Consider the following 25,180-nt stretch of genomic DNA (forward strand, 5'->3'; position numbering starts at 1 on the left):
GTTTATTTTGTTCTTCCTCCTTCAGCTTCTGTTTAAAACTCAAACCATAGTGTCGCTTCACGTTTCAAACACTAGGTGGCGGACTTCACCTTCTCACCAGCTGAGCGGCCGAAGTAACGAAGTACATCTACTCAAGCACAGTACTGGATTTACTTTATACTCAAACATTTCACTCAGAGCATCACGTGCATGTTCAGTAACTAGATGTTATATAAATGTTATTTAACTGTATATTAACTATTTTAAATCAACTCTACTTTTACCAACAACATGAAAATATTAATAACAAAGGTTTCAGAATATATCATAATAAAGACTGATGTCGTTCTGCTGAATCAAACCTTTGTCTGGTTTTTATTATTTTCTGCCTCTAATAAAAAAACATCTCAGGCGAGAATCTATCGTTAATAATTAATAATTATTCAATAATTCAACAGGAATCACTCTGTTGACTTAGTACTTTTACATATTTGTACTTTTGCTCAGATTGTGCTTGATAATAAATCAAGTTCTTACATTTCACTGCTTCTTTTTTCTTATTTGATTTATTCCAATCCTTTCTCAATCAAATGTCTTATTTTGTCTTTCGTCACTTTCTAGATGCATTTTACAAATTGTGTATTTTTTCTCCCTATAGAGGATTAAATAAAGTTTAATGAATCTAAAACCATTAAAGTTACTGTTAAAACATTGAAGTTAAAGTTACTCTAATACCATATATAATACTGCAATAACCATTAAAGAAACTTCTCTCATGACATTAAAGTTATTCTAATAATAGTTTATATTAAGTTTTATTATCTTGACATCTAGAAATGATTCATTCAACAGAGGACGACATCGTCCACATCAGTGTCCAGGACAGAAAAACTGAGGTCAAAGACGTTTAGTAAAGTAAGAGGAAGAAAAAGAGACAGTTTTGGAAAAGAAGAAGTTTTTATTTGGAAACATTATGGAGAGAAAAGCAAAAGAAACTTGTTTTAGAGTTTTTCATTTCTGAAAATCATTTTTATTTACTATGATACAGAGCGATGACGTTAAGAGTCAGTGGGTTTGTACACCGGAGCGACTGGATGAGAACAGATCTTATCAACAATATGATGAAATTAAAAAAAGAAACTTTTGACTGATGGAAAAAAAAAACTACAAACGAAACAGTTTCGTCTTTTATCTAGCAGCTGCTGAACCCCCCCTCCCCCCCTCAGACCTCCAGCTCGTACGTCAGGAAGCTCTTGGCTCCGATCCACTTCGTCCTTCAACGTCCTCCTTCTTCCAACATCGTAAAAACCTTCAAACAGGCTCCTGGCTACGTTCCATTCTGAATATTTATCCCCTTAAACGCTCCCTCTGCTCCCTCGTTCACTTCTCAGAGGAAGAGTCACCTCTCGTTCGTCCGCAGCTCGTCCCATTCCAGACGTGTCCCATTCTAAGTGTCCTTGAGTCCTTGAGGACGTTCGATCATCATCGTTCCTGCTCCATCTTTTCATGCTCACGTTTTTTCTTCTTTTAAAAACAAACCACGACTTCCAGGTCAAAGTTAAGAAGAAGAAGAAGAAAACACCAACTGTTGCTTTTCCCTTAACTTAACAAAGGATTTCTCCTGAACCCAGGGAGATGTCTTCAAACTGCTCATTTGTACCAAAACCAAAAAAATATTAAATTCAAAATGATATAAAGCTACAAAAACTAAAGACGTAAATCCTCAGCGAGGAGCTAGAACCAGGAAATATCTGGTACATTTGCTTCATAAATTATTTACATTAATTATTTACACTTTCAGCTGAGGGACAAATTGATTCCGTGGAGGCTGGAAGATAATCGCACGTAAAATTTACGACTCTGGCAGAATATGACCTTTAAAAAAAAGTCTCAATTCAGGAAACAGCGACAGGTTCCGAGGGTCGAGGACACAGAAGACACGTCTGAAACGAGACCGGGCTTCACTCAACAGGTTCGATCCCCCGTCGCTCAGATTCATCAACACTCTTTTTAGAAAACGACGGGAAACTGATCTGAAATCAGCAAACTTCATATTCAGTGTGTCCGAGGAGAATCTGGTTCAGTTTGAGACGTTGAATTACAGAAGATAACAGCTCTTGTATCAAGTCTTCAAACTGTTACTGCAACTTTTTTTTAAAAGTTTTTATTATTTAGAATATTCTGTACCTGCTCTGCGACGGTTTGTTTACGTGCATGTGATCGTCAGTTTGTGCTTCTCGTGTTAACGCTCGCTAATCTGTTTTTTTTTTTCTTTCTAAAAGATGAATCCCGTCACTTGACAGTTAAAGTTATTCTCATTAAAAGTCCGTTCACCTGATGACATCAGCTCCGTCACAGGAAGTAAAAACCAGCAGAGTTCATCGTTGTCGATGATGAAAGCGACGAGGGATTTTTTTCTGTTTCTTTCAGACGAGTCGAAGAGAAATTAAAACCTTCCAGTCTGTTACCCCCCCCCCCCCACACACACACACACACACCATCATGAGAACGATGGTTGAGTTGCACCATCACAAAGAAATATGATTATAGCTTCTGACAGATTATAGTCCAGTACCCTGCGGTATTTCACTAAATCAGCAGCCTCTGCTGTTGATAAATTTGTATTTATATATATATTTATATATATATATATATACTTATATATAATTCTTTCCTCTATTTAGGGAAAACTATTTGACATATAACCAAAATATGATATTAAGAGTTGATTTCTTGCATGACGGCAACAAACAAATAAAAAAGTCTAACTCCTCTCGGAGGTTTTCTGGTAAAAATGTTCCCATGAAAAAAAAACAAAAACAAAAAGATGCAAATCTGAAAAAACTCCTTAAAAGTTTCAGCGTTTCGTTTCATTTCATGTTTTTTTTCTTTAACTTTATAAAGTTTGTATTTTTTTCACTAAGTGGCAAAAAACAGACACATGCAAGTTTTCATTTCCAACGAACCAACGGAAGAGGACAACGAAAACAAAATGGTGGAAATGAAAAAAGCGGAAAGCGTCCTCCGCGAGGACGCCTCCTCGGAACCGAAAGGATCCAGAATGCATTGCGACATAGTGGTTTCCTCACTCATGTGCCATCATGGAGGGGGGTGGGAGGGGAGGGGTCGTCAGTCGTTGCGTTGAGAGTTAGCGGCTCTAAAAGAGACAAAGCGGTTATAGCTGAAGATTCAGAGTCCACCTTTTAAAATCTGTTTTCCCTCCTGAATCCCTCCTTCTCTCTGGAAGGTACAAACTGGCTGCAATACAGACCACAGGTCAGTTCACACAGACACAACACACACACACACACACACATCATTGTCCTCATACACACAAACAATCAGACATTACAAAAAATATATATAAAAAAAAACAGAAATCTGTCGAAATGATAAAAACATAAACTGAACACAGGTGACGTTGTCGTGTGGGACCTTTGACGCAGATCGTGCATGCGCTGTCAAAGTTCACGTAGTGGGTGAGTTCATCTTTTAGTAGAACCAGTCTCTCCTCCTCCCCCCTCCCCCCCCCGATCAAACAATAATCCACCACTTCTCACATTTCTGCACGGGACTCGCTGACCCCCCCCCCGATTAAAGGTCAAAGGGCAACAAAAGAAGAAGAAATGTTTTCCTGTGCTGAAGATCCGCAGGAAGACTCCGTGAAATTCTCAGTCCCGCCGAAACAGCCTGCAAACGAATCAGGTGACCGGCGAGTCGGGATCAGATTCGAGTTGCAGTCGTGGGGGACTCGACGTTTAACTTCCCTTTTCTCTTTGTGTCGGAGCAGGGAGAAGGGGAGGGGCTTAAGAGGGAGTCGCTCAGGACCCAAGTGTGCTATTCCATCAGGGTGAAGTAGGAGGCCAATCTTTAATCGCCCCCAAACGTGTCCCAGAATCCCCGGAGTCTGAGTCCAACCCTGCCGAACGATTAGTGTCGTCTCTATGCGCCAAATCAAATCAGTTCATTCATCAAATATTTTCAGTCTCTGTATCGTAAAAAGGGGGCGGGGTCAGATCCAATACGAGTTCCAAAAGGTGACATCCGATTGTAATTCTCTAATCCAGGATTTACCTCACGGGATGAGCCGATCTCACAGATTAGGTCTGATCCGACAAACGCTCGACGTGTCTCTAAACCCCAAAGCTCATTCACCTCAAAGTCGATGACAAACAGCAGCTGCTGAATCCCTAAAAATCACCAACAGGCTTCAGCTCTCCGATGTTAACAGCCGAGCGTTAGAGCAGAAGACGACCTCCAGGCGATTCATGTCCAAAAGCGATTGGCAGCGCGGACAAATAACCCCTCACTTGATTTCCCAGCATGCTCCTTATATCAGCGGGTCTGGGGGCAGGGAGTGTTGGATCTGCTGCGGCTGCAGGGGCGGGGGCAGCTGCAGCGGCAGCAGGGCCTCCACCATGTTGTGGCAGTGCGGCGGCGGCGTGCCCTCGCTGCTGGAGCTCTCCGCCACCTCGCCGCCGTGGAAGAAGTAGTCGCTCTGCAGAATGAAGGACTCGATGACGGCCTGGTTCAGCTTGGTGGTGGACAGCGTGTCCTTGTTCTCAAAGTCGGGCCGCATCAGCGTGGGCCAGAAGCAGATTGAGAGGTTGTCGGGCGTCATCAGCGTCATCTTGCTGTGCTGACTCACCCTGCAGAGAGACGCTCAACATTAAAAACCAACAAACTGTCACACGTGCTGCAGAATCCAGACGGTCCCACGGTCGACTGGAACTCAAACGACAGAAACTTACTTAAGTTTGTCTGAAGTGTTAAAACGCAGCGCTGGGAGGCGGGGCTAAGACACGCTCACCACCCCTCCCAACACACACACACACACAGCTTCAGTAGCAGCTCGCACACGTCTGCATCATAATGTTTCCTGGTCGTTTGAACATCTGGTGCAGGGCCTGTGTCTCAGCCAGCTGTTGTCACCATGTGGTGGTTTAAAGGTTTAGTTTCAGATTCACATTCATGTCACTGGTGGTAGGGGGCGCTAGAGGGTGTTTAAACCATCCTGGACAGTTTGAACCACTAGGTGGCGTCAAGAGTCAAGTTCAACCCGTTAATTTAGATGTATGTTAATAAAGTGGGTAATAAAAGTGATATTAAAACATTCATGTGTTTTATCAAAGAACAGACACACACTTTAGTTTGATGACAGTTTTCTGAGCATCACGATGAGATCAAATCATCACAGCGTGATTTCGGTCAAAGTCAGAAACATTAAAGTCGTCGTCTGACAACACAAGCTCCTCGTCCTTCGTTAATCTGGTTTTCATCTCGTGTTTCAGCCGCCTCAGGATGTGGACGAACCTTATTTACATTTTCAGGGCTCCGTGAACCGAGGAGGTTTAAATGAGCGTCAGCAGCTGCTCAGTTTCAAACCTCCGTCAGTTTACACAGAAACAAACTGATGCTTTGATTTGATTATGAACTGATGAAGCACGACCGGGGAAGAGACAAATCAATTTTTCATAACAACTGACGACAGCTGTCTTTTGATTCTGAGGACGGTTCATCACGCGGGTGTTTGATAGCGTGTGGATAACTGAACCCGGCCGAGCCTGTTGGGTCAAGACGGGTTCGGAGGAAAACTGTGAAATGACACCCGGGTTTAAGTCTTATTATCTGCACATGTGGCCGTTATCTGGGAACACCAAAACAGAATACCTGCCGAGTTCTGGTCGGATCAGTCGTGCTGAGAGGGAAAATAGTGTCATAGTGTGTGAATCCTGAGTGTGTGTGTGTGTTTTACCTGTTGAGGTGTGTGATGATGTATTTGAAGACCTGGTAGTTGACGGAGGGAAACTTCTTCACGATTTCTCTCAAGACCTGCAGACGCTCCATGTAATCCACGATTTCTGATGACACACACACAGAGAAGACAAAAGGTGTTTTACAGTTTACACTCACTCTCTCTCTCTCGGGAACGGAAATTATACGCTGCAGAAAACAAAAGGTTGTGATGCTGCCAAGAGCAGCTCCCACGCTCTGCGTGCACACACACACACACACACACACACACACGAAGCCTTGTGGGCAGAAACAATACCCCCCCCCCCCCCCTGCATCTCTTCTGCCCTGGTCAAAACACAACAGGTCACTTTTTTTCCAGGATATAAAAATAAACACGTTGGTGTTTTCTTGCACAGATTTTAAAAAGTCACGGCTGCAACAGAACAGCTGTTTAAAGACTGAACAGTAATAATTCAACGAGAAAACAGATGAGAAATAAAACAGGAGGAACTTCTGCTCGTGGTAAAAATCCACCCGACACAACTGTCCGTTCAAAAACTCAAACTTTACAAAGCTTGTAATGTTCAGTTACTGAGACATTTAATTCTGTTTATTACTGCAATAGAAAATGAACTTGAAAGCATCATGAAAGCAGAATTATTGTTTTGCATTAGTTCGTAAAGACGAAGCTCATAAAGAGGGATGGTAGGATTTTACATGTTTTGATGTTTTTTTATTTCATGTTGCCTTTTATTGTATTTCTCATGTACGACTATCTGACACACGTCATGTGTTAATTCCCGTGTTCTTAAATCACAGATCGTCCATGAACTGAAACTTGTTGAAGCTGTTTCTGTCTTTTCCTGCTCTGGTGAAGTCGACAACATCAGCTCATCATCATCATCATTAGTTTCTAAATGCCAAAATGTGGATCAGTTCGTCTAAAAATAGAATTTAAGAGATGGAAAAGAACAAACATGAAAACTATGAACTCATCCTGCTGTTTTCCTGAAAAGTAAACCATCTCTGAAATAGTCCTCGCCCCCTCCATCACGTTCCCTCCAGCGACGGCTCATCGCAGCAGAGACGCTCGACTCAAACTCGACTTATCAAACATTTAAAGAGTAGATGTGAAATAAGATTTTCCACCTTTGCAGTGTCACAACAAAGCCACTTTCAACACAACGCTGCAGGATATTCCAGACATTCCAGGAGCCGCGGGAAGCGGTTTACATTTTTAGACTCAAATTTACAGTCGTGCACGTTTAACGACACACAGGTTCCTTCACCCTGGACGCCATCGATCATCTTAACGAGAGGACGGTGGACTTGAGACGCTGTACTGGCTGCAAGAGGTCAGAGGTCGTTAATGCACGCTGCCGCATCTCCACATGGGAAATATCACAAGGAGGTAAGAGTTTACAACAGGACCGATATAACACTTTAATCCTCTTTTATTAAGAGTAATGGTTAAAGCACACTGACGTCTACGCCGTGTACCCACAATGCAGCAGGTCCAATAAAGGGATAGGACTACAGAGGTCAAGATGAAGGATTCTTTCTGTGAACTCATTTGTTTAGTTTTATAAACAGAACAGTCTTCTTTCTGGTGGATTGCATCATGCTGGTATTCTCCGCACTGACCGCACACTCACGTCAATACTTCACACACACACTCACACACTTTATATTCTCTAACTAGGAACCTTCAGTGTTTGGATCCATCGGCTCGTCATAAAGTGAGTGAGATTAAAAGTTTACAGCTGCGTAAAAAGAGAAAGCAGCGGGAGGAGACGTGCTGAGAAAGAAAGAGACAGACGAATGAAAGTGACGGAGAGAGGGAGAGGGAGAAAGTGAAAGAATACGAGTTCCTGCAGCATGAGATTCATTTTCCAGAAGAAGAACACACGCCACCTCGCTCCTCCTCCTGTGTGTGTGTGTGTGTGTGTGTGTGTGTGTGTGTGTGAGAAAGTGCAGTAAAACATATTCTTACACGTCTCATTGTGCGTATTTTTGGCTCATTAATCTGCTGTTGTCAGCCTGGTGGTTTTATTTCAACATTCCCAGAAACACACACACGCAGAGTGGGAGGGCAGTTTCGAGATGTCTGACAGTATCCTGGGTTTGAAAAAAAAAAAAGCCTCTTAACTGTGTGTGATGTGACAGAAAACTGAGTGTGTGTGTTTCTATTCTTACTTGCGGCCTCCACCAGCTCCGGGTGCAGGCTGTAGGGGATCAGCGGGTCAGGCAGGTCGGCGAAGAAGGCCTTCAGCGCTCCTGCAGCTGCATTCACCGCCACGTCCATCACCACAAAGTCGATACCGTGATCTACAGGGAGGAAAGAAGAGGAGGAAGTGAAAGCCAGTCAGCTGCAGACTGACTTTACGAGTTTGCGTGAAGTTAAACCCTTGAGTTATTTTTCATGTTTGCTGCTACAACACGCCACTAGTTCGATTAATGTCTCGTCTGTTAACATGGAGGAGGTGGGGTTTATGACCTGTGCCGCAGCCACCAGGAGTGCAACCGAGATGATCTGGCTTCATCTTGCAGGTGCGGTCGTGTCGCCCATCTTTATTTACAGTCTTTACTTGATAACGCAGCTCAGCGTTGTTTTTTTCCGTTACTCAACATCTTCTCAGGAACAGATGAGTCGCCACGCACGGACACACACACACACACACGCACGCCTCTATGACCATGAAGATGTGGAAAGTATAAACTGTCTCTGTAGTCGAGCTCTGTTACACCCTTGTTAAGTAGAAGTGAGGAAGCCGGTCTGAGATCTGGGTGTGATAACCCATGTTGATCCAGATACGAGTCAGACAGAGCTCTGCTGGGTTAAAGCTGCAGTTTGAGCAGATTTCAAAGAGCTTGTGAGTCGTTGTGCAGCAGCGAAGCTCACAGCTGAGCTTTGTGTCTGAGCAGGAGAACAGAGCTGCTCCCTGATAACGGAGGTTATCATCCGTCTGGCTGTGGTCAGCTGGGGGTAGGTGGGGGGGGGACACAGAGGCCAGAGCGCTTCAGGTTCAAACAACCAGCTTTACCTTCACCACAGATGCTAACCTTCACCCCTGAGAGTTGGACGGGACACAGGCCGTGAAAGCCGCCACTGGATTTTGGGGCAGGTTAAGGATAGTTTTGAGCTCGTTCTTTGACAATGTGAGGTTTTTCTTTCTTGTGACATTTTCACAAATCTATCACAACTGGTCTCCCTTGAATCAGAAAATCAAGCCTCTGGCCGAGGCAGAGTCATTATAAAAAAACAAATCAGACATATTTCCATGATATTTATTAGTGTGTGTAATTTGGTGCAGCTTGATTGAATTCGAGGGAATGAGGTTCTATTTCTGATTTGCTCTTCCTGTCGGGAGATGAGGGGAGCTGCGGCTCCATCACTTTTTTTTTTTTTTCTCAGTTTAGCTGAAGGCCGTTACAGATTTATTCATCCAGACAAAAAAACTGCAGCAGCTGGGGTCATCTCTTCTGTTCGGAGTTGGAAATCTTTACTCACACATCAAACTGGTGTCAGCTTTCTCATAAACACCCCCCAAGTTAAAATACTGCAAAAATGGTGGCTTATTAAAGAATGCTTCCAGAGATGGAGGATGAAAAAGAAATATTTATCACTTCCTGTTTTGACTCGGTGCGACGGCCAAATGATGGCAGGAGGGAGGAGACAGAGGGAGGAGGAAAGAGAAAGAGGACACAGCCCTGAGGTAACACGACAGCTGTCACACTGAATCTGAAAGACTGCCAACACACACACACACACACACACAGTAATACTCTAGAGAAGTGAAGAGATAGGAGGGGGGGGGGGTGATGAGAGAGAGACATAAACTACAGGGAATGCACCCGTGAAAAAAAGAGGACAGAGAGGGAGGGAAAGGACAGAGGAGCGAGGAAAGCAGAGGACAACACAAGGAAACAGAAGGAGAAAGGGAAGGAGATATTAAAGGACAGATGGACAAAGATGAGTTGAGTAGAGATGTGTGAGGGGAGAGAACCATCGAGGTGGAAGAAGTGTTAAATAAAGGAAGTTAATTAACAACGAATAAATGCTTAATTCCAACTGTTAACGAAGCAGAGCCACAGCGACCTCTGAATCCCAGAAGACGCTCGTCATAACTCCACCGCTCCCTGAGAGAAATTTAATTTAAATCTTCGACTATTTCCTTCAAAAATATATTCCGCTTATCAGGTGGAAGTAGCCGGCAGCCCTCGATCACCGCTCACTGACACAGGAGCTAATTGGCTGGAATGGTGTGTCTCGCTGAGCTGCAGCGAGAAGAGACGGTGCAACCTGCAGAGTCCAAACGGGAACATACCCTCCAGGGAATGAGTCCGAGTTTACTTCAGATGTGTTAGAACTGCAGGTTTACTCTCTGACAGCTACGGTGTTTTCTTGGAAGACTCGTTTATCGAAAGGTCACCAAAGCCGTGAGAAATTCACAGAAGTTTTTTTTACATCCACAGGAAGAAAAATACACCAGAACTACATGTGACGGTTTCAAGCGATGGAACAGGATTTGTTCAGTAAATACAGATTCAAACCTGTCACCACAGACTTTAGCCTTTTGACTTCCAGTACATGGAGTTATATACTATATTTTTATTATATATAAACTGTTAGGACGACTTGTGGTTTAAGTAAAGACTTTGCAGTGCGCTCAAACTTTTGAACACATCACTGTTTAATAGCACACTTACAAAATAGTGGATTTATTTCAAGGCTCGTTTTAAAACGTGTTTATTTCAAGGAATGTATTTACTAGTATTCACTTAAAACACACTGTGATTTAACAACTTGCAAACAGAGACGTGAATATGAAAACGAGCACGATGTAAAACTGAGCCACCAAGGTTGACTCTTCATTGTTGTTGTTGAATGATTTCAGGGCGAGCGTCGGTGCTGCAGGAAATAAGAACTGTGTTGTTGGGACATTGGATCTGCTCAAGCATCTAATGAGTAAAAAGTCTATTTTCTCCCATTCTGATGAGTTTTTCATTTCCATTTATTTTTAATGTGTTTTCAGTGTTGATGGAGTTTATGCCTTGAGTGATGTTAATGCTAAACATAACGCTGCCACGGAGCCAGTGACTTTGCTGTGTGTGTTTTTCAGCTTTTACTTGTTTAAATGTTGCATGAAAACTTGTGACATAAGATCAGAGCAGTTTCTTTACTTGTGGGTGGAAAAGTTTGTAAGAAACAAACTCTGAGTCTAGTCTCTGTAGTTCAGCACCCGGCTGTGAGATCTCAGACACCGCCGACCACGTGCTGGTGATTTCTGCCTGTGGTGACTTTATTTATTCTATTAACCGGTTTGGCGGCTGACCAACCATCACATGCAGGTTCGGCTGCTGCTCCGTCGGGCATGTGTTTCCCTTTAAGGGCGTCTGCTCCGTGCTCAGATCTGGACTCAGTCGGCTCAGATCTTCTATGTGGGTTGAAGTTTGCTGCATGCATCACACAGACGCTGCTCCATTGGTAACATGCCTTCAGAGGAGCTCCCGAGTTCTTTAGCGGCACGATTTAAGATCATGGGGAAAATATTTAGAATCTGGATCTGTGGAAATAACGAACATCGGGCCGCTGCGCTTTGAAACTCCAGTTACACATGTGCTCGTTCTCCGGGTTCCTATGAAGCTGTATTTATGGGGTTCTGCTACGAGTGAGTGTGTCTGAGTGTTTTACCTTGATCGAACTGTTTCTGGATGTTGTCCTGATCCGTCTTGTTTCCGCTGACGCGATACAGGCCCTCGGTCGTCAGACCTGCGAACACAAACAACCGACAACTTCAGTGGCAGCTCTGACCGACTTCATTCAACAGAGACGCAACAGAAGAAGTTTTTACCTGACGTAGTTTTCTGTAACCAAGATATATTTTGGGTTAATTTTCTCTTTTTAGGTTTTAACTGCCGCTCAAAAAGCATTCAGTGTTTATGATAAAACATTGTGTTTCTCTTTTCTAGCTCCCTATTCACATCAACCTGTGTAAACGCATTAAAAGAGTGGAGATGTGGGATTATCGGTTTATGTTTAGTGCCACTGGATCAGAGAAAACCCACACTTTGAATAGTTATTTGACTTAAAGCAGAGGAACAAAAAGAAAGCCAGCGTTGCCAGGCACCGACACATCTACAAGGCAATCACTGAAAGGCAGAGATCAAATGTTTACACAGCTTCCACATAAATAATGCGCTGATAATTATACACCAGTGGTAAATAAAAGGACAGAAAAAAGAAGGAATAAAAGACGGAGTAGATGGCTGGAGTGGGGGAGGGAGGGAGGGGGAGGCAATCCAGCTTCTGGAGTAAATGATAAATACATAAACCATTTATTTATCCATCCTTTCATAATCTTAGTATTAAAGCAAAAGTAAAGTATTATTTTACCATTTTAAGTCTCATATTGTTTCTATTCTTTTAAAATATGAATACGTATGTATATGAAAGGTGGGTTACAATTAGCCGCCACTAAAGAATATGTAATGTTTTTTTTACATTCATGTGTGTGTATACACGTGTGTTTAATCACCCTTGTCTTTTTATTTATTGTCCAGAATCTGAACCTTGCTAATAAATCTAGTAGATGTTGAATTCTACGACACGGAGGCGTAATAAGCTTTCACGCGTCGGCCTACACCGCCTGTACGATAAAACCCTTCTAGGCAGTTAATCATTATTTTTGCTTTAAACACTCGGGTGCATCATGGTTTCAAAATTAAATATGCAAAATAAATTTCAATTCAAGTATTTTGGGTAGGTCCCAGATAAAATAAGGTACATTCAGGTTTGCTGCAGCAGCGTTACAGTTTCTCCAGATTGTGTGCTCGGATTTATTAATAATTCAACCATAAATATTCAGTTTCTTGATGCTGGTGCTACTAGAAAAATCAGAGAGGTCGGCGAACACAACAATATACGTACACAGGAAAAAGTCTAACGTGTCATCAACAGTTGACAACAACAGATGAACCGGAAATCAACAATTCTGTGATTTGGTTTTGCGTTCAGCAGATCTGAGAGCAGCATCTGTTCAGACTCACAGGCAGCTGGAACCTGACAGCTGATCTCAGACCAGTTTATATGTGGAGACAGAGTCTTAATTAAAGCTATGATGTTCTGGCTGCAGGGATGAACACTGAACACACACACACACACACACACATCACACACATCACACACACCACACACACAACTATCCAAACAGGCTGGACAAGGTCATTCACACTGCAGCAGTGTGTGTGTGTGTGTGTATATATGTGTGTGTGTGTGTGTGTGTGTGTGTGTATATATGTGTGTGTATGTGTGTGTGTGTGTGTGTGTGTATATATGTGTGTGTATGTGTGTGTGTGTGTGTGTGTGTGTGTGTGTGTGTGTGTGTGTGTGTCATAGGCTAGGATTAGAGACACATTTCAGACTGTAAACCAGTTAATTGGGGTCAGAATCCGTGTGTGTGTGTGTGTGTGTGTGTGTGTGTGTGTGTGTGTGTGCACAGAGGCAGTTAAGCAGAGACAGTATTATGTAAATTCTGCTTTAATGGATTCAAGTAAATCTTGTCAAGTGTGAGCGAGTGTGGGCGAGAAAGTGTGTGTGTGTCCGCTGGTATCTGTGTGTCTATCTGTGCCTGTGTTTTTGAACATGTGTGTGCGAGTGTGTTTGCTTGTTGACTCCAGCGTTCGTCAAAACATTACGCTTAACTCTTAAATTAGCAAAAATCCAGAAATCTAAGGGGAAGCAGCGACCCACTCAACCCAGTGTGTGTGTGTGTGTGTGTGTGTGTGTGTGATATGTGCCTTATGCAGAGTGAATGGAAAGCTTCACACGTGTTCAGTTGCGTGTTCAGATTTCTATATTTGTGGGGACTTCTATGTTCACACTACACGACCCAAAGCTTTGACCTTCAGCCTGACGACGCTGGCATCAGATGAATCACATCGTGAAGAAACGCCTCGTTCAAATGTCCGGACTCGTTGGAAGCCTCTGGGTCACAGCGGTCTAACATGTCTTCAGACTCCGCTCGTTCCAGATTCTGCTTCTTCGCACTTAACTTGGCAATGACACATCATGTTTAACAGGAAACTGAACATTGAGACGTCAACCACAAACCCACGAACACGACGAGCGGCTGATTCCTGAAGTGAAATGAGCTGAAAATGTCTCAGATGCAGATCAGAGCTGGACTGTTTTTCCTTCAGTATTAACTGAGGTTATACAAGTGCGGTATCTGTTGAGTTAATAACGATGACATCTATATCATTATCATATTATCATGTCAAATACAAATGTCCGATCAGTGATGAACGGTTTATACACAGCTTTAGTCTTTACATCGTCTTCAAATTATACAAAGCAAGACTCAATCAATCTTTGGCTCTGGAGCAGTGAGACGATCAATTACAAGCTGATCTACACGAAACAGTTTTGATCCCAGATTAATTCTCCAATCACTGTTTTAGAGACTAGACAAGATCAATCAATGTATCACAGACAATGAGAGGAAAGTTTTCTGAACATTAGAGCCTGTAAACATTTAGAACACTAATTCAAATCAACCTGAACATGAGCAGAATGTGTCAAGTTCATCTTAAATCCCAGAAGCATTAGTTCTGGACCTCAGTTTGTTTAATTGTCAGCTTCAATCTATCAATAGAACATATCTCACCAGGTAGAATGAACCTGTCACTGAATGCAGCCGTCGGCTCTGATACAGGTCACACGTCATTCCAAACATGATTTCTATTTTTCACACACTCATAACGGCAAATAAATAAATAGCTCCTCCACCACAGCTACGGCCTCAACACTCGAATGTTTCTGGTTTTATTTTTTACTCATGAGAAACAGAGCTGCTCTGTGTGAGCCGCACAAACGCTCCAGTCTAATGAACTGGTCCCCGTTAATACAGTTTAATACCAACAGTTCATATCTAGTTCACCTGTTCACCTCTGAACTTGAAACGACCTCTCCAACGCCCTCCTACCAAATGTCACCATCCTGTACTCTGTCGTCGTGAGGATATTTGATTCTCAACAGGAAGTTAACACACACACACACACACACACAGAGCAGATCTGAGGGGAAGGAAGTGAACAGTGGAGCTCATGTTTGCATGTTAGGATCTGATAAGACTCATCCTGCTGTGATATGATCTAATATCCTGACACACACACAAAGTTTCTGTATCCCTGATACCTCACATCACTCTCCATCTTTATCTCCATCTCATCTCCACGCTGCTTCGCCGTCTCTCCCTCTACCTGTCTGCCGCTCATAGGCCAAGCGCTGCGGTTACATTATCGCCGTGACAACCATCTGCTGTGAAAGAGGACGGGAGGCCAGTTCAATAAGTGAAAGTCAATCATCAGCTATTTTTAACTCTTACTCTGCCCGTCAGGGACACATGAGACGCTCGCTGACATAACGTATTAACCCCGACCTGAAGCATCACCACGGGAACAGTCCTGCAGACACGCCCTCGCCACGATGCTTTAGAACTGGAACCCATCCTTATGCAGACAACAGAAGCCCCCACACAGTCAGGAATCAGTCTTCAGCCAGATTTACAACTTTCTGACAGTTATTGAACTAATCAAGCATGAAATGTGATTCAGTTAAAAAGACGTGACTTGTGTCTAAAATAATAATAGTTAATATGAGTCTTCTACTGTTCAACACACAAAGAGGCCGATTGTTGTGAGAACCAGTCACCGCCCCGAGGAAGAGACGCAAACACTGTGAAGAGTGTGTTTGTGTCTGAGCTGTTGACCCTTGACCCGAGCAGTTCAGCTCTGACTCGTCTGGGTGACGTGTTGACCCCCGTAGACAAATTGGGAAGAAATGTTCGACATGAAACACGTTACTCCAATTTAGATAATGACTTTAAGGTGTTGACAGGACGGGCTCGACAGCACCGAGATAATCTGATTAAAGATAAAGAAGCTGAGCACGTAAACACAGTCTACGTGTGAACAGTTATTTTCAGAGCATATGGACTGACTTCACAAAACAAGAAACTTCTCCGCCGACATCTAGGAGTCAGTGTTTCACTCACCGCTTCAACCTGCCGCTGTGTTTGTAGTTTCCGTAATGTTTTGTGCTTTACTTCCTGTCGTGTGCTTTGAGGCTGTGAATCAGGTCACAGCAACAAGTAAAGACATGCGCACCTTTTTATTTTTTGATCAGATATTTCCTGATAAACATTTAAAAAACGGTAAGTCTTTACTTATATACTATATTTCATGTACACACAGCTCTGGATGTAAAAGGATACGTCTGGTGAGAATCTATATTCTTCTCATCATCATCAAATCCTACAATAATCCCAAAACCAATGATCGTCTACTCCAAGTACCAGTTATTATTGTGTGTGTGTGATGTACATGTCATTAGTATTATCTTCCAAGAAGTATTAAAAAATTACACTGACCAGATGTTTGCAGAGCATTTTCTTAGTATAGTGGCAGTGACTTAAGAAGTTGTGTCATTTTAAACTTCACTCAGCGGAGCTCACACCACCGCCAGGGCTCGTCAAGCTGCACCAAATGTCACACACTCGTAGATATCAGTCCGCAAACAAGACTTTTTTTCATCTAGAGCCAAGAATTCTCAACTCTATCATCTGGATCTGCACCAAAATGTAGTGGGCTCTTTCTCTAACTGACAAACAAACACAGATGAATTCTGAATCAAAGAGTTCTAGTCAGGTTTAGGATTTAAATAAGATTTTTAGTCTACCTGTACATATGGCTATACCTTTGTTCTGTCTTTATTAGCGTTGTGTTATTCTAATAATCCTGAACCCACGGAAACAAAAGAACACACAATCTGATCCATGTTGCTTTAACCAGACACTGAAAACGATCTGCTCCTTTGGTTTCACATCAGCATATCCCAGCCCGTGTGTTCCAGTTTCTCATATCCAGGACAGTCGGGTCCTCGCTCGCTCATTATAGATGTTATGCGACATGCAGACATGTGCAAACGCACAAACGCCTCCGTATAAGGAAGATGAATGTGCAGGTGAAAGCGCTTCCTCCCTCTCCTGCCTGAGGAAACCAAATTAAGCTTTTTTTCCCCCACAATCCCTAAGCTGAGAAACAAGCTGAGCTTTCTGGTCTGGAAGCCGTTCTGCCACCGATACAGAGCGTGTGCCTGTGTGTGCCTGTGTGTGTCTGTGTGTGTCTGTGTGTGAGAGAGAGAAAGACCACAGCTTTATGTGTATGGAACTAACGGTGTGCACTTTCTTTGTCTTTCTTCGTACCACACACACACACGAGGGTCTGGTGGAGTCATCAGTTTCGCTGTTGGTGTGTTAATTTAATGACCGGCCCTCCACACAACCATGAGTCAATATAAATCAATACAAAGGCCACGAGTAAAGAGTGTGTGTGTGTGTGTGTGTGTGTGTGTGAGTATGATTTAATATCTGGGCACCTTGTGTAATGAGATCCATACACACAGTCCCAGCAGACGACCAGCCCACAGCTGCAGCCTGCACTCAGACGGAGATGTCTAACAGCAGAGTTACCGTGTGTTAATACTGAGATCTCCACTGGCTAAAATCACACGTCCATCACACGTCCGGCTCCTCTGTGAGTCTGTTCTAAATGAGAAGCGTGTGTCTGGTTCTCTTCACCGCCGACAGACGCTGACAGCAGGAGTTTCTCTGGAGCCGTGTCGTCACGCTTGGAAAAAGGTGAAACAAAAAAACTTAACAGGGAGGCTGCAGGCGCACAGTCGGCCATGTTCCAGCAGATGCCATCTCATGTTACTGGTTTTAAATTTTTGTCCTGATATTAGCCAGAGTGAAAAATCAGCTCGCTCATACACAGAGACAACGAGACCGCCCAGGGAGACGAGGATGGGAGGATGGGGGCGGGGAACTGAGGGGGAAATTCCCCTCGATGTGAACATCAAGTTCAGTTTACGAGTCACAGGGAGGATCGCTGCGCCTGTGAAAACAGCCGTATAATGTCTGCTGTGTCTCTGGAGGAGCTTTGTCGAAAGTGATTGTCAGTCAGGGGCTCGGAGACGAGAACACGATAACAGAGGACCTGCTTTACAAAGAGGCTTCATCAGCCAGGGAGGGTGTTGTGAAAGTGAAGCTGTCTAGTTGCATTGTGGGAACTGTAGGAACTAAAACATGTTAAAAGAGACACGTGATGGGTTTTCAGTGTCTCTTTCCTTGAAACGAGGAGCTGCAGCAGAGGACAGAATCAGGAAAGTGTTTTCTGAACATTAGAGGATGAAAACCTTTTCAAGTAGTAACACAAATAAAAAATGATCAATCATCTTTAAAAGCTTTAACAACACTACCTCATCAAATTTCAGTCCCCCAAAGATGTCAGATTCTTTTCAGATAAGGTCCTTTAACTTTTCTCTACTACATCAGCAGAAATGAAAAGACTGATGAACAGATGTTAATGAGAGAATGTTTCTTACATGCTTTTCCTTCTGCTACAGAGAGAGGAGAGAAGAAAAGAGAAAGTAGGAGAGGCTAAACCTCAACATAAACATAATCACCTCCTCCTCCTCCTCCTTCTTCACCTCCCTCTGAGCTTCTTCATTCGCCTCGTCTCTCCCTCCGAGATGTTCCAAGGGGGAAATGTTTGCTAAAACCGCTTGATTCAGGGGCAAGTGTTTTATAAGGGTGATAACTTTTAAAGGTCATCACCATCCATTTAGGCTTTATGGTAAATATTCATTTTATTACTGGGCATTAATCCTGACTGGGTAATACTGATGACACTCAGATATATAAGATAAATAAAACTCAAATGAAATGAAGTCTGTATAAATGGAAGGTAGATCTCGAGCCACAGAAACGACAGCTATTGTTTTTGTTTCGCATTTTAAACTGTGTATCTCCAACATTGTGTTGAATAAATTAACCACTTGAACACACACACAGCTGACCTCCCCTAAGTCCAGTTTGCACACACACTCCACACATACACTAATTACTAATGTAACAGAGACAGATGGGCCAGTATTATAAATAGAGTCATCAAGCTGCAGCTACCTAGCGACTGCTCTATTTACACACACACACACACACACACACACACACACACACACACACACAGACACACACTTTCTGTGTTGCCCTTTTTAACTCCAGAGTTTCCTCTAATCATTTCTCCGTCCTGCTGCTTAATGTGATGGATCGTGACGACAGCTAATGCCAAGTTTCTGTCAGTGGAGCATTTTTTCTTTGTCTGCGCAGCCACAACACAAACTACAGCAACAACCACATGCAACACATCTAAAGAGTGTGTAATTTATCCACTGATGTGGTTCGGATGAAACACTGGTGAAGAGTATTCTGAAAAGTTGGTTATGATATTTTTTGTTTTGTATATACAAAACATTTTTCTGAAGTCCAACCAATATAGATTTTTGTTGTCCAATGTCGATATTTATATCGGCGAGTAAAATAATTGTCACCAATATATTATATATCGAATATTATAGTCGATATCTATGCATCAGCCACAGCCGACAATGAATCCTTAGATTTAAACTCTTATGTCAAAAATTTTTAAGTCGACGTTTAAATTTGATAAGAAAACTCAAATACAACCATATTTATATACTCACATTTAATCTGCATGTAAAATGTAAACACACATCTTTGCTGCGTGGTTTATTCTGTAAAATGAAAGTTTTCATTTCAGCAAACATAAATGCACAAGTGCTTATGACACACACAGACTTTGTGTTTGGTCGGGCTAAGTGACAACACAGGGGAGAGGAGGATGGAGAGAGGAGATAATGATGAGATGGAGAGGACGGCAGGATGAAAGGAGCAGCGAGACGGAAGGGGGTACAAAAGGAGGAGAAAGATGAGAGGAGGCTGGGGGGAGGGAGAGGAAAGGAAAAGACTGGATGGAAAAACAGAGGGATAGAAGGATTAAGAGAGGAAGAGTCAAGAAGGGTGGAGGAGGGAGAGAGATGAGGTAAGACTGTGGGAGAGAGGAGAGGAAGATGGAAAATGAGGATGAAAAAAGAGAGGAGGAGGAAAGGAAAAATGAGAGGCAGGAGGATGGGTGGGAGCAAAGAATGAAAAAGAGGATGCCATCATGAAGAGAGGAGGTGAAGAGACGGATAGAGGTAATGTGAAGGAGAGATGAGGTAAGACTGAGGGAGACAGTGGAGGGGAGGATGGAAGATGAGGACGAAGGAAGGAAGGAGAAGGAACAGAAAATGGGAAACGGGAAAAAAGAGGATAGAGAAGGAGGAGAGGAAGTGGAGACAAGGATGGAGGAAGCAAACAGGGGGGAGAGGTGGGACAAGGATGGGGGTGGATGAGAAAGAGAGGATGAGGACAAAGAAAGAAATAAAGGACAGAAGTCGATAAGGAGGGGAGGTTTAGTACCTCATGTTCTAACATGGCCGACAAAACGTCCTCTAGAGACTTTCATCAAAGACACAGCATCGTCAGAAAGACACACAACTACTGCGCACATATGTGTGCATGTGTGTGTGCATGTGTGTGTGCATGTGTGTGTGCATGTGTGTGTGAAGCCTGCAGCAAGGTGCTCGGTGAGGTCAGTGGTCAGAAGGACGACAGACGGACGTGTCCGTCTCAACAGGACTCGACATTTTCAGCTTCCCTTCAGCTCTTTAAGGACTATTTCACTTTTCTTGCTCATTTGTTTTTATGTTTTTCCATTTAAATAATAAATGAAACAACCAATTTGTCAATATAGTTGCCGATTCATTTTCTCTTGATCAAGGATCGGAGATAAAAAAAAAAAAAAGTGTATGTCTCCTCACGGAACAATCAGGGAGTGTGCAGAAACTCCAGTCAGAAGAAGAACAAGACATAATCTCACCCAGGCCTGATCCCATTTAGCTCGAAGCTTGGGGGAAACGATCGCTCAGAGCATTCGCAATGACACTGATCGATGAGAACTGCAGTCGCTGCTGAAAACAAGGTGACATTTCACCCCTGATCGGCTGAGACGAGGCTGACAGCACCTGTGATCCAGGCCGGTTTCACCACCGCCTCGCTCTCAGCGAGAAAAGGAAGAAATTGTGGTGTTTAAGACTTTTCTTTTTTTCTGTATTAATTTCTGCTGAATGTCAAAAGGGAAATCAAACTGCGGTGACTTTTCTCTGTCGCTTGCTTGATATTCAGCTTGCTGCTCGCCTGCTGGTTGGTTTCAACACGCAAACACACGTGTTGGCTGGAGGCGTCTGGTCAGAAAACGGGAGATAAAGGGGAAAAAAAGGGGCAGGGAGAAGGGCAACATAAGGGCTTTACAAGGCAAACTCATGGAAGACTGGACTGCTCAAATACAGCCACAGGACACACACATACACACACACACACAAGTCCCATTAGACCAGATGACTGCCTTGGAGCCAGGTGGCTTAGCACTAGCCTCTCTCTCACCCTTTTTCCTCTTGCTCTTTGCAGAACCTGCCCCAAGACACACTCCCAGAGTTTGCAGCATGCTAATTCATCTCACACACACACACACACAATCCATCCGAAGAGCATTGTAGCCCCCGGCCCAAACTGGCCTCGTCTGTCCCTCGCCTTCAGGTTAGTTGCGATTGGACAGGGCCCTAATACTCTCTCACACACACACACACACACACTCTGGGGGGGCATAACCAATCGCCTTAATCTAATACTTGGCCCTCTCACTTGAAGCAATATAAAGAGAGAAGGAAAGAGACTGTGCCCCACAAAACATCAAATGAATCAGAAGGCTGAACACACCAGAGATCTTAAGGTTTTATAATGAAGATGTATGTTCATGTCATTCATAAGCAAGAGAGAAGCATCTAAATGTTATTTTCTTCATCGTCCATCCCTGTGGCTCAGTAAAGAACAAAAATCAGAGCCAACATTTTGTCAGCTGTGAGAAAAATAACTGAACTATCAAAACCTTTTCTGTAAATTGACTCATCAATTGATTAAATAACTTTATGGTCAAAACCCAGTTTGACAAATTGAACATTAACACAGGTCAATGATAACAACAGAAGACGGAGAGTCAACCCGTGGAATTCAGAACCGCATCTGAGGAGACTCATGATGCCTTTGTTACCCAAATGTCTCCATAACAAGAGGACAGCTTTATCGTGCACACTCCGCCCAGTGACAATATTCATTTGGGACAGAAATAGAAAAGAAATTTCCCTGTTGTGTTCTCACATGGACTCACTCACATTTTACAAGGGGGGCTGGCAAAAAAGGTCAGAAACTGAAAGCGACTTGCTCATTTGCGCTCTCATGCAGCCCCTCCGTCTTCAGTGGAGGTCTGCGGCAGCTAGAGCGAGAAGGTCAAAACACGGCTGAAGCCAAAAACAGGCATCGCATTAAATGAATTTAATTCCAAACGCAGCACTGTGGCCACTTTACTCTCTCTCTTCTCAGGAGAGGATCAGCACACAGAGAGAACAAACAAACCCAAGAGCAAAACAGAGGGCGAGTTCCAGCTTCACCCATTTACCAGGAAAGAAGAGAGGGAGAGAGATACGGGGAGAGAGAGGGGGGTGTCTAATGGAGGAGTGGTTGCTCGGATATTCAGCCACAGGCACCACACACACATTTTCTGATCTCTTGGTGTCTCAGGGTTGATGACCAGGAAGTCCACAGGGAGTTTAAGTGAGTGAGAGAGAGGAGGGAGAGACACAGAGACAAAGAGAAAGAGCGAGACAGCGGTAATGAAAGGAACATTTTGGTAAACATGTTAGAGACAGACACACAAATACACACACACTACAATGTACTGCAACACAACTATAGACACTTTCGATTCATGTCCATGACACAATCTAAACCCATTTTCTCAGTCAGCATCATCTGTTCCACAGGCAAAACAATCTCACAGTAAAACCAACACATGGTTGTGTGTGGACAAACATTCAGTCTCTGGCTGGTTGGACCAAATGAGACCTTTTATGACATCGTCCTGGTGCTGGAGACATCACAAGCATTCATCACCGTTACAACGTCCTATTAAAAGAGAAATTCATCCTCAGATTGAGCGATAATGAAAATAATCATTAGTTGCAGCCCTGCACTGCTGCACGTGTGTGTGTGATGTTCATGCGTCTGAAGCGTTCGCAGCTTCTGTAACTGCCGGCAACAAGCGAGAATCATTCTCACCTCAGTGCGACCACACTTACCACAAATACATCCTGTCACACACACTCTCTCTCTCTGAAACACACACACACACACAGCTTAGAAACCACAGGCAACACACAGAGCTCCCGTCACCTCTGCCTCTCAGCTGGTGGTTTATTACATGTGGTTAAAACTCAACCGACCACACGCCACAGAGGCTGAGCTGCTTTCAGACGTGTTCTGTACCCTGCACCTCCTCTGTATTTTCTCCAGAGGAGGTGCATGTGTGAGCGCAAATGTGCGAGTGAGACGCTCCACAGTTTATGCAAAATGTCTCTGTCTGGAATGTGCATGCGTAAAAGGAAACTCTGGGTAAACTCTGCAGCCAATATTTCAGATTTTTCCTGCAGGTAATGTATGAAAACAGCTCTAGTGACTCATACACTTGGACGTGTTGAGAAATATAGATCACTCCTCTAAGTAGGTCAGAGGTTACAGAGGCAGGTATGGAAAAAAAAAAGATTCAGGAGGAAGTCGATCAGTTCATCACTGAGCTGCGTAGAAACACCTGCCAGCGCTGAAATGCCACAAAGCCCAGAGTTTCACTGAAGGCATTCAAGTGAGAAAATGAAATTCACCGGTGACCCGCATGTAATTGCAAAAGGTCGAGATTTTGCTCTCAGCGGCTTCACTTCCCAGTTCGGTGAAGAAAAACTCGAATGAACAGAAAACATGTGTGTGTGAAAGATAAAAAGAAAAGAAAATTAGTTAACGGAAGCAACTCGTAGCTTAAATAAACAGTTTGGCTTTTCTTAACAAACGACACACATGAGTGATTCACACAGGATTAACATCACTGTCAATTTAAAAGTAAGCACAGATCACTGGACACACCTGATAGTGGTTTTGTGTGTAAATGTGCAGCGTTCATCAGAATATAAGTGGCACAAATACTGAAGTTTGATCTGAAAAACAGAAATCACAGTCACAGCTGAGTGGTTTTCAGCTTGTTGCTCTAGTTCAACACGCCTGCAGGTCAAATGAATGTCTCTGACTGACGATCAGTGCGTCTGTTGTTATGATTTTCAAATGCACAACATTTAATTTTCTGCTGCAAAGTCTCTCTCGATCAGGACGTCTCTGAGGGGCAGCGGCTCCACTTGCCGCTAACGTTCGCTCCGCTCGTTTGTCTTGTTAACTTAAAACCGAACTGTCCAACAACAAAAATCATTCACTGGGAGCGCTGGCTTCTCCGACCAATGAACAGGAAGCTCCGTCCGTGTGTTTCCATTGAACATGACGTCAGCGCAGCCGCCAGCAGGAAAACAGCTCACACATGATCGCAACACAAACACAAACACTCTGAGGGAAACGGCCAGTGTAGCCAGGCACCAATCAATTTTCAACTTGAACTCACACTTTGGCTGATTTCTCTATTCCTATTGGAGCAGAGAGCTGGAGGCAGATGGGTAACAAAGAGCAGCGGAGAGGGTGATTGACAGGAAAGAGTACAGAACACAGTGTATTCAATTTATTTCTCATCCCCTGTCGGCTTTTGTAGCCACTCAAATCGCCCTGGACTTGCTCCGTCCAGCCTCTGAGCCACAATGAATGGCTCCATTTTTCAAGTGCATACCCCAAAAAAAAAAAATCTATGAATTTTTTTTTTTTGTAGAATCTATTTTCACTCGAGTGAAATCGAGCGAAAACACACTCCACTGTAAAATCGGGAGTCGGGATCCGACTTCAAAGCAGGCAGCAAATAGCCAATAATCAGCTTTGTATGAAGCGTGGTTGACATGGCTGCTGAATAATTCTGCAGGAAAAACTCAGTGGTTTAAAAAAAATTTTAAATCAGGGTTTTCCTGCTTTGTCCAGAACCACACCAGCTGAGCATCTGTTCATCTGTTCTGTTGAGTTTTAGCAATATTATTATTTCATGTATATGTATCAGAACATTTACATTTTCTTAATTAAAAGAAAAGAAAATATTGGGAGGCTTAGTCACAAATATGTTAAATCTTGTTGATTTGACCCCTTTATTTTATATCCATCCCGATGAGATGGTTTCTTTATTTGAACATTTTCTTTGATATTGAATGACAGTAAAGTAAATTGAATAAAATAACCCTTCCCTTGTTACATTAGAATTAGAGGTGTTCCTATACCAGCCTTGGGAATTTCTCCGATGCTGCTGAAAATGCCGGAGCGGGAACTGGTACTGGGTTTGTACTCAGTATGAGCCAATTAGCAAAGTCGAGGTATTGGACTCGTCAGAGGGGAAAACATGGTATCTCTTATTAAGATGACTTAAATTCAGCTTCTTCTCACAGGCTTTTATTTGGAAACAGTTACACAACCCGTAACTT

The 25,180-nt window shown here is 43.2% G+C and overlaps 1 protein-coding gene across 2 annotated transcripts in view; it reads right to left on the reverse strand.

Moving 5' to 3' along the window:
- Nucleotides 1-1,571: 1,571 nt before the first annotated feature.
- arhgap5 (Rho GTPase activating protein 5) overlaps nucleotides 1,572-25,180 on the reverse strand; it is a 41,925-nt gene continuing 18,316 nt past the window's right edge. For both annotated transcript variants that reach the window (XM_020105256.2, XM_020105257.2), the window contains exons 4-7: nucleotides 11,411-11,488; nucleotides 7,912-8,043; nucleotides 5,735-5,840; nucleotides 1,572-4,628 (exon numbers count right to left, since the gene is read on the reverse strand). In XM_020105256.2, the coding sequence (XP_019960815.1) occupies nucleotides 4,310-4,628; nucleotides 5,735-5,840; nucleotides 7,912-8,043; nucleotides 11,411-11,488 (635 nt within the window). In that variant the 3' untranslated portion in view covers nucleotides 1,572-4,309. The remainder of the gene's footprint in view (nucleotides 4,629-5,734; nucleotides 5,841-7,911; nucleotides 8,044-11,410; nucleotides 11,489-25,180) is intronic.

Source organism: Paralichthys olivaceus, chromosome 12, assembly GCF_024713975.1.
Source record: "Paralichthys olivaceus isolate ysfri-2021 chromosome 12, ASM2471397v2, whole genome shotgun sequence".
Classification (NCBI taxonomy): domain Eukaryota; kingdom Metazoa; phylum Chordata; class Actinopteri; order Pleuronectiformes; family Paralichthyidae; genus Paralichthys; species Paralichthys olivaceus.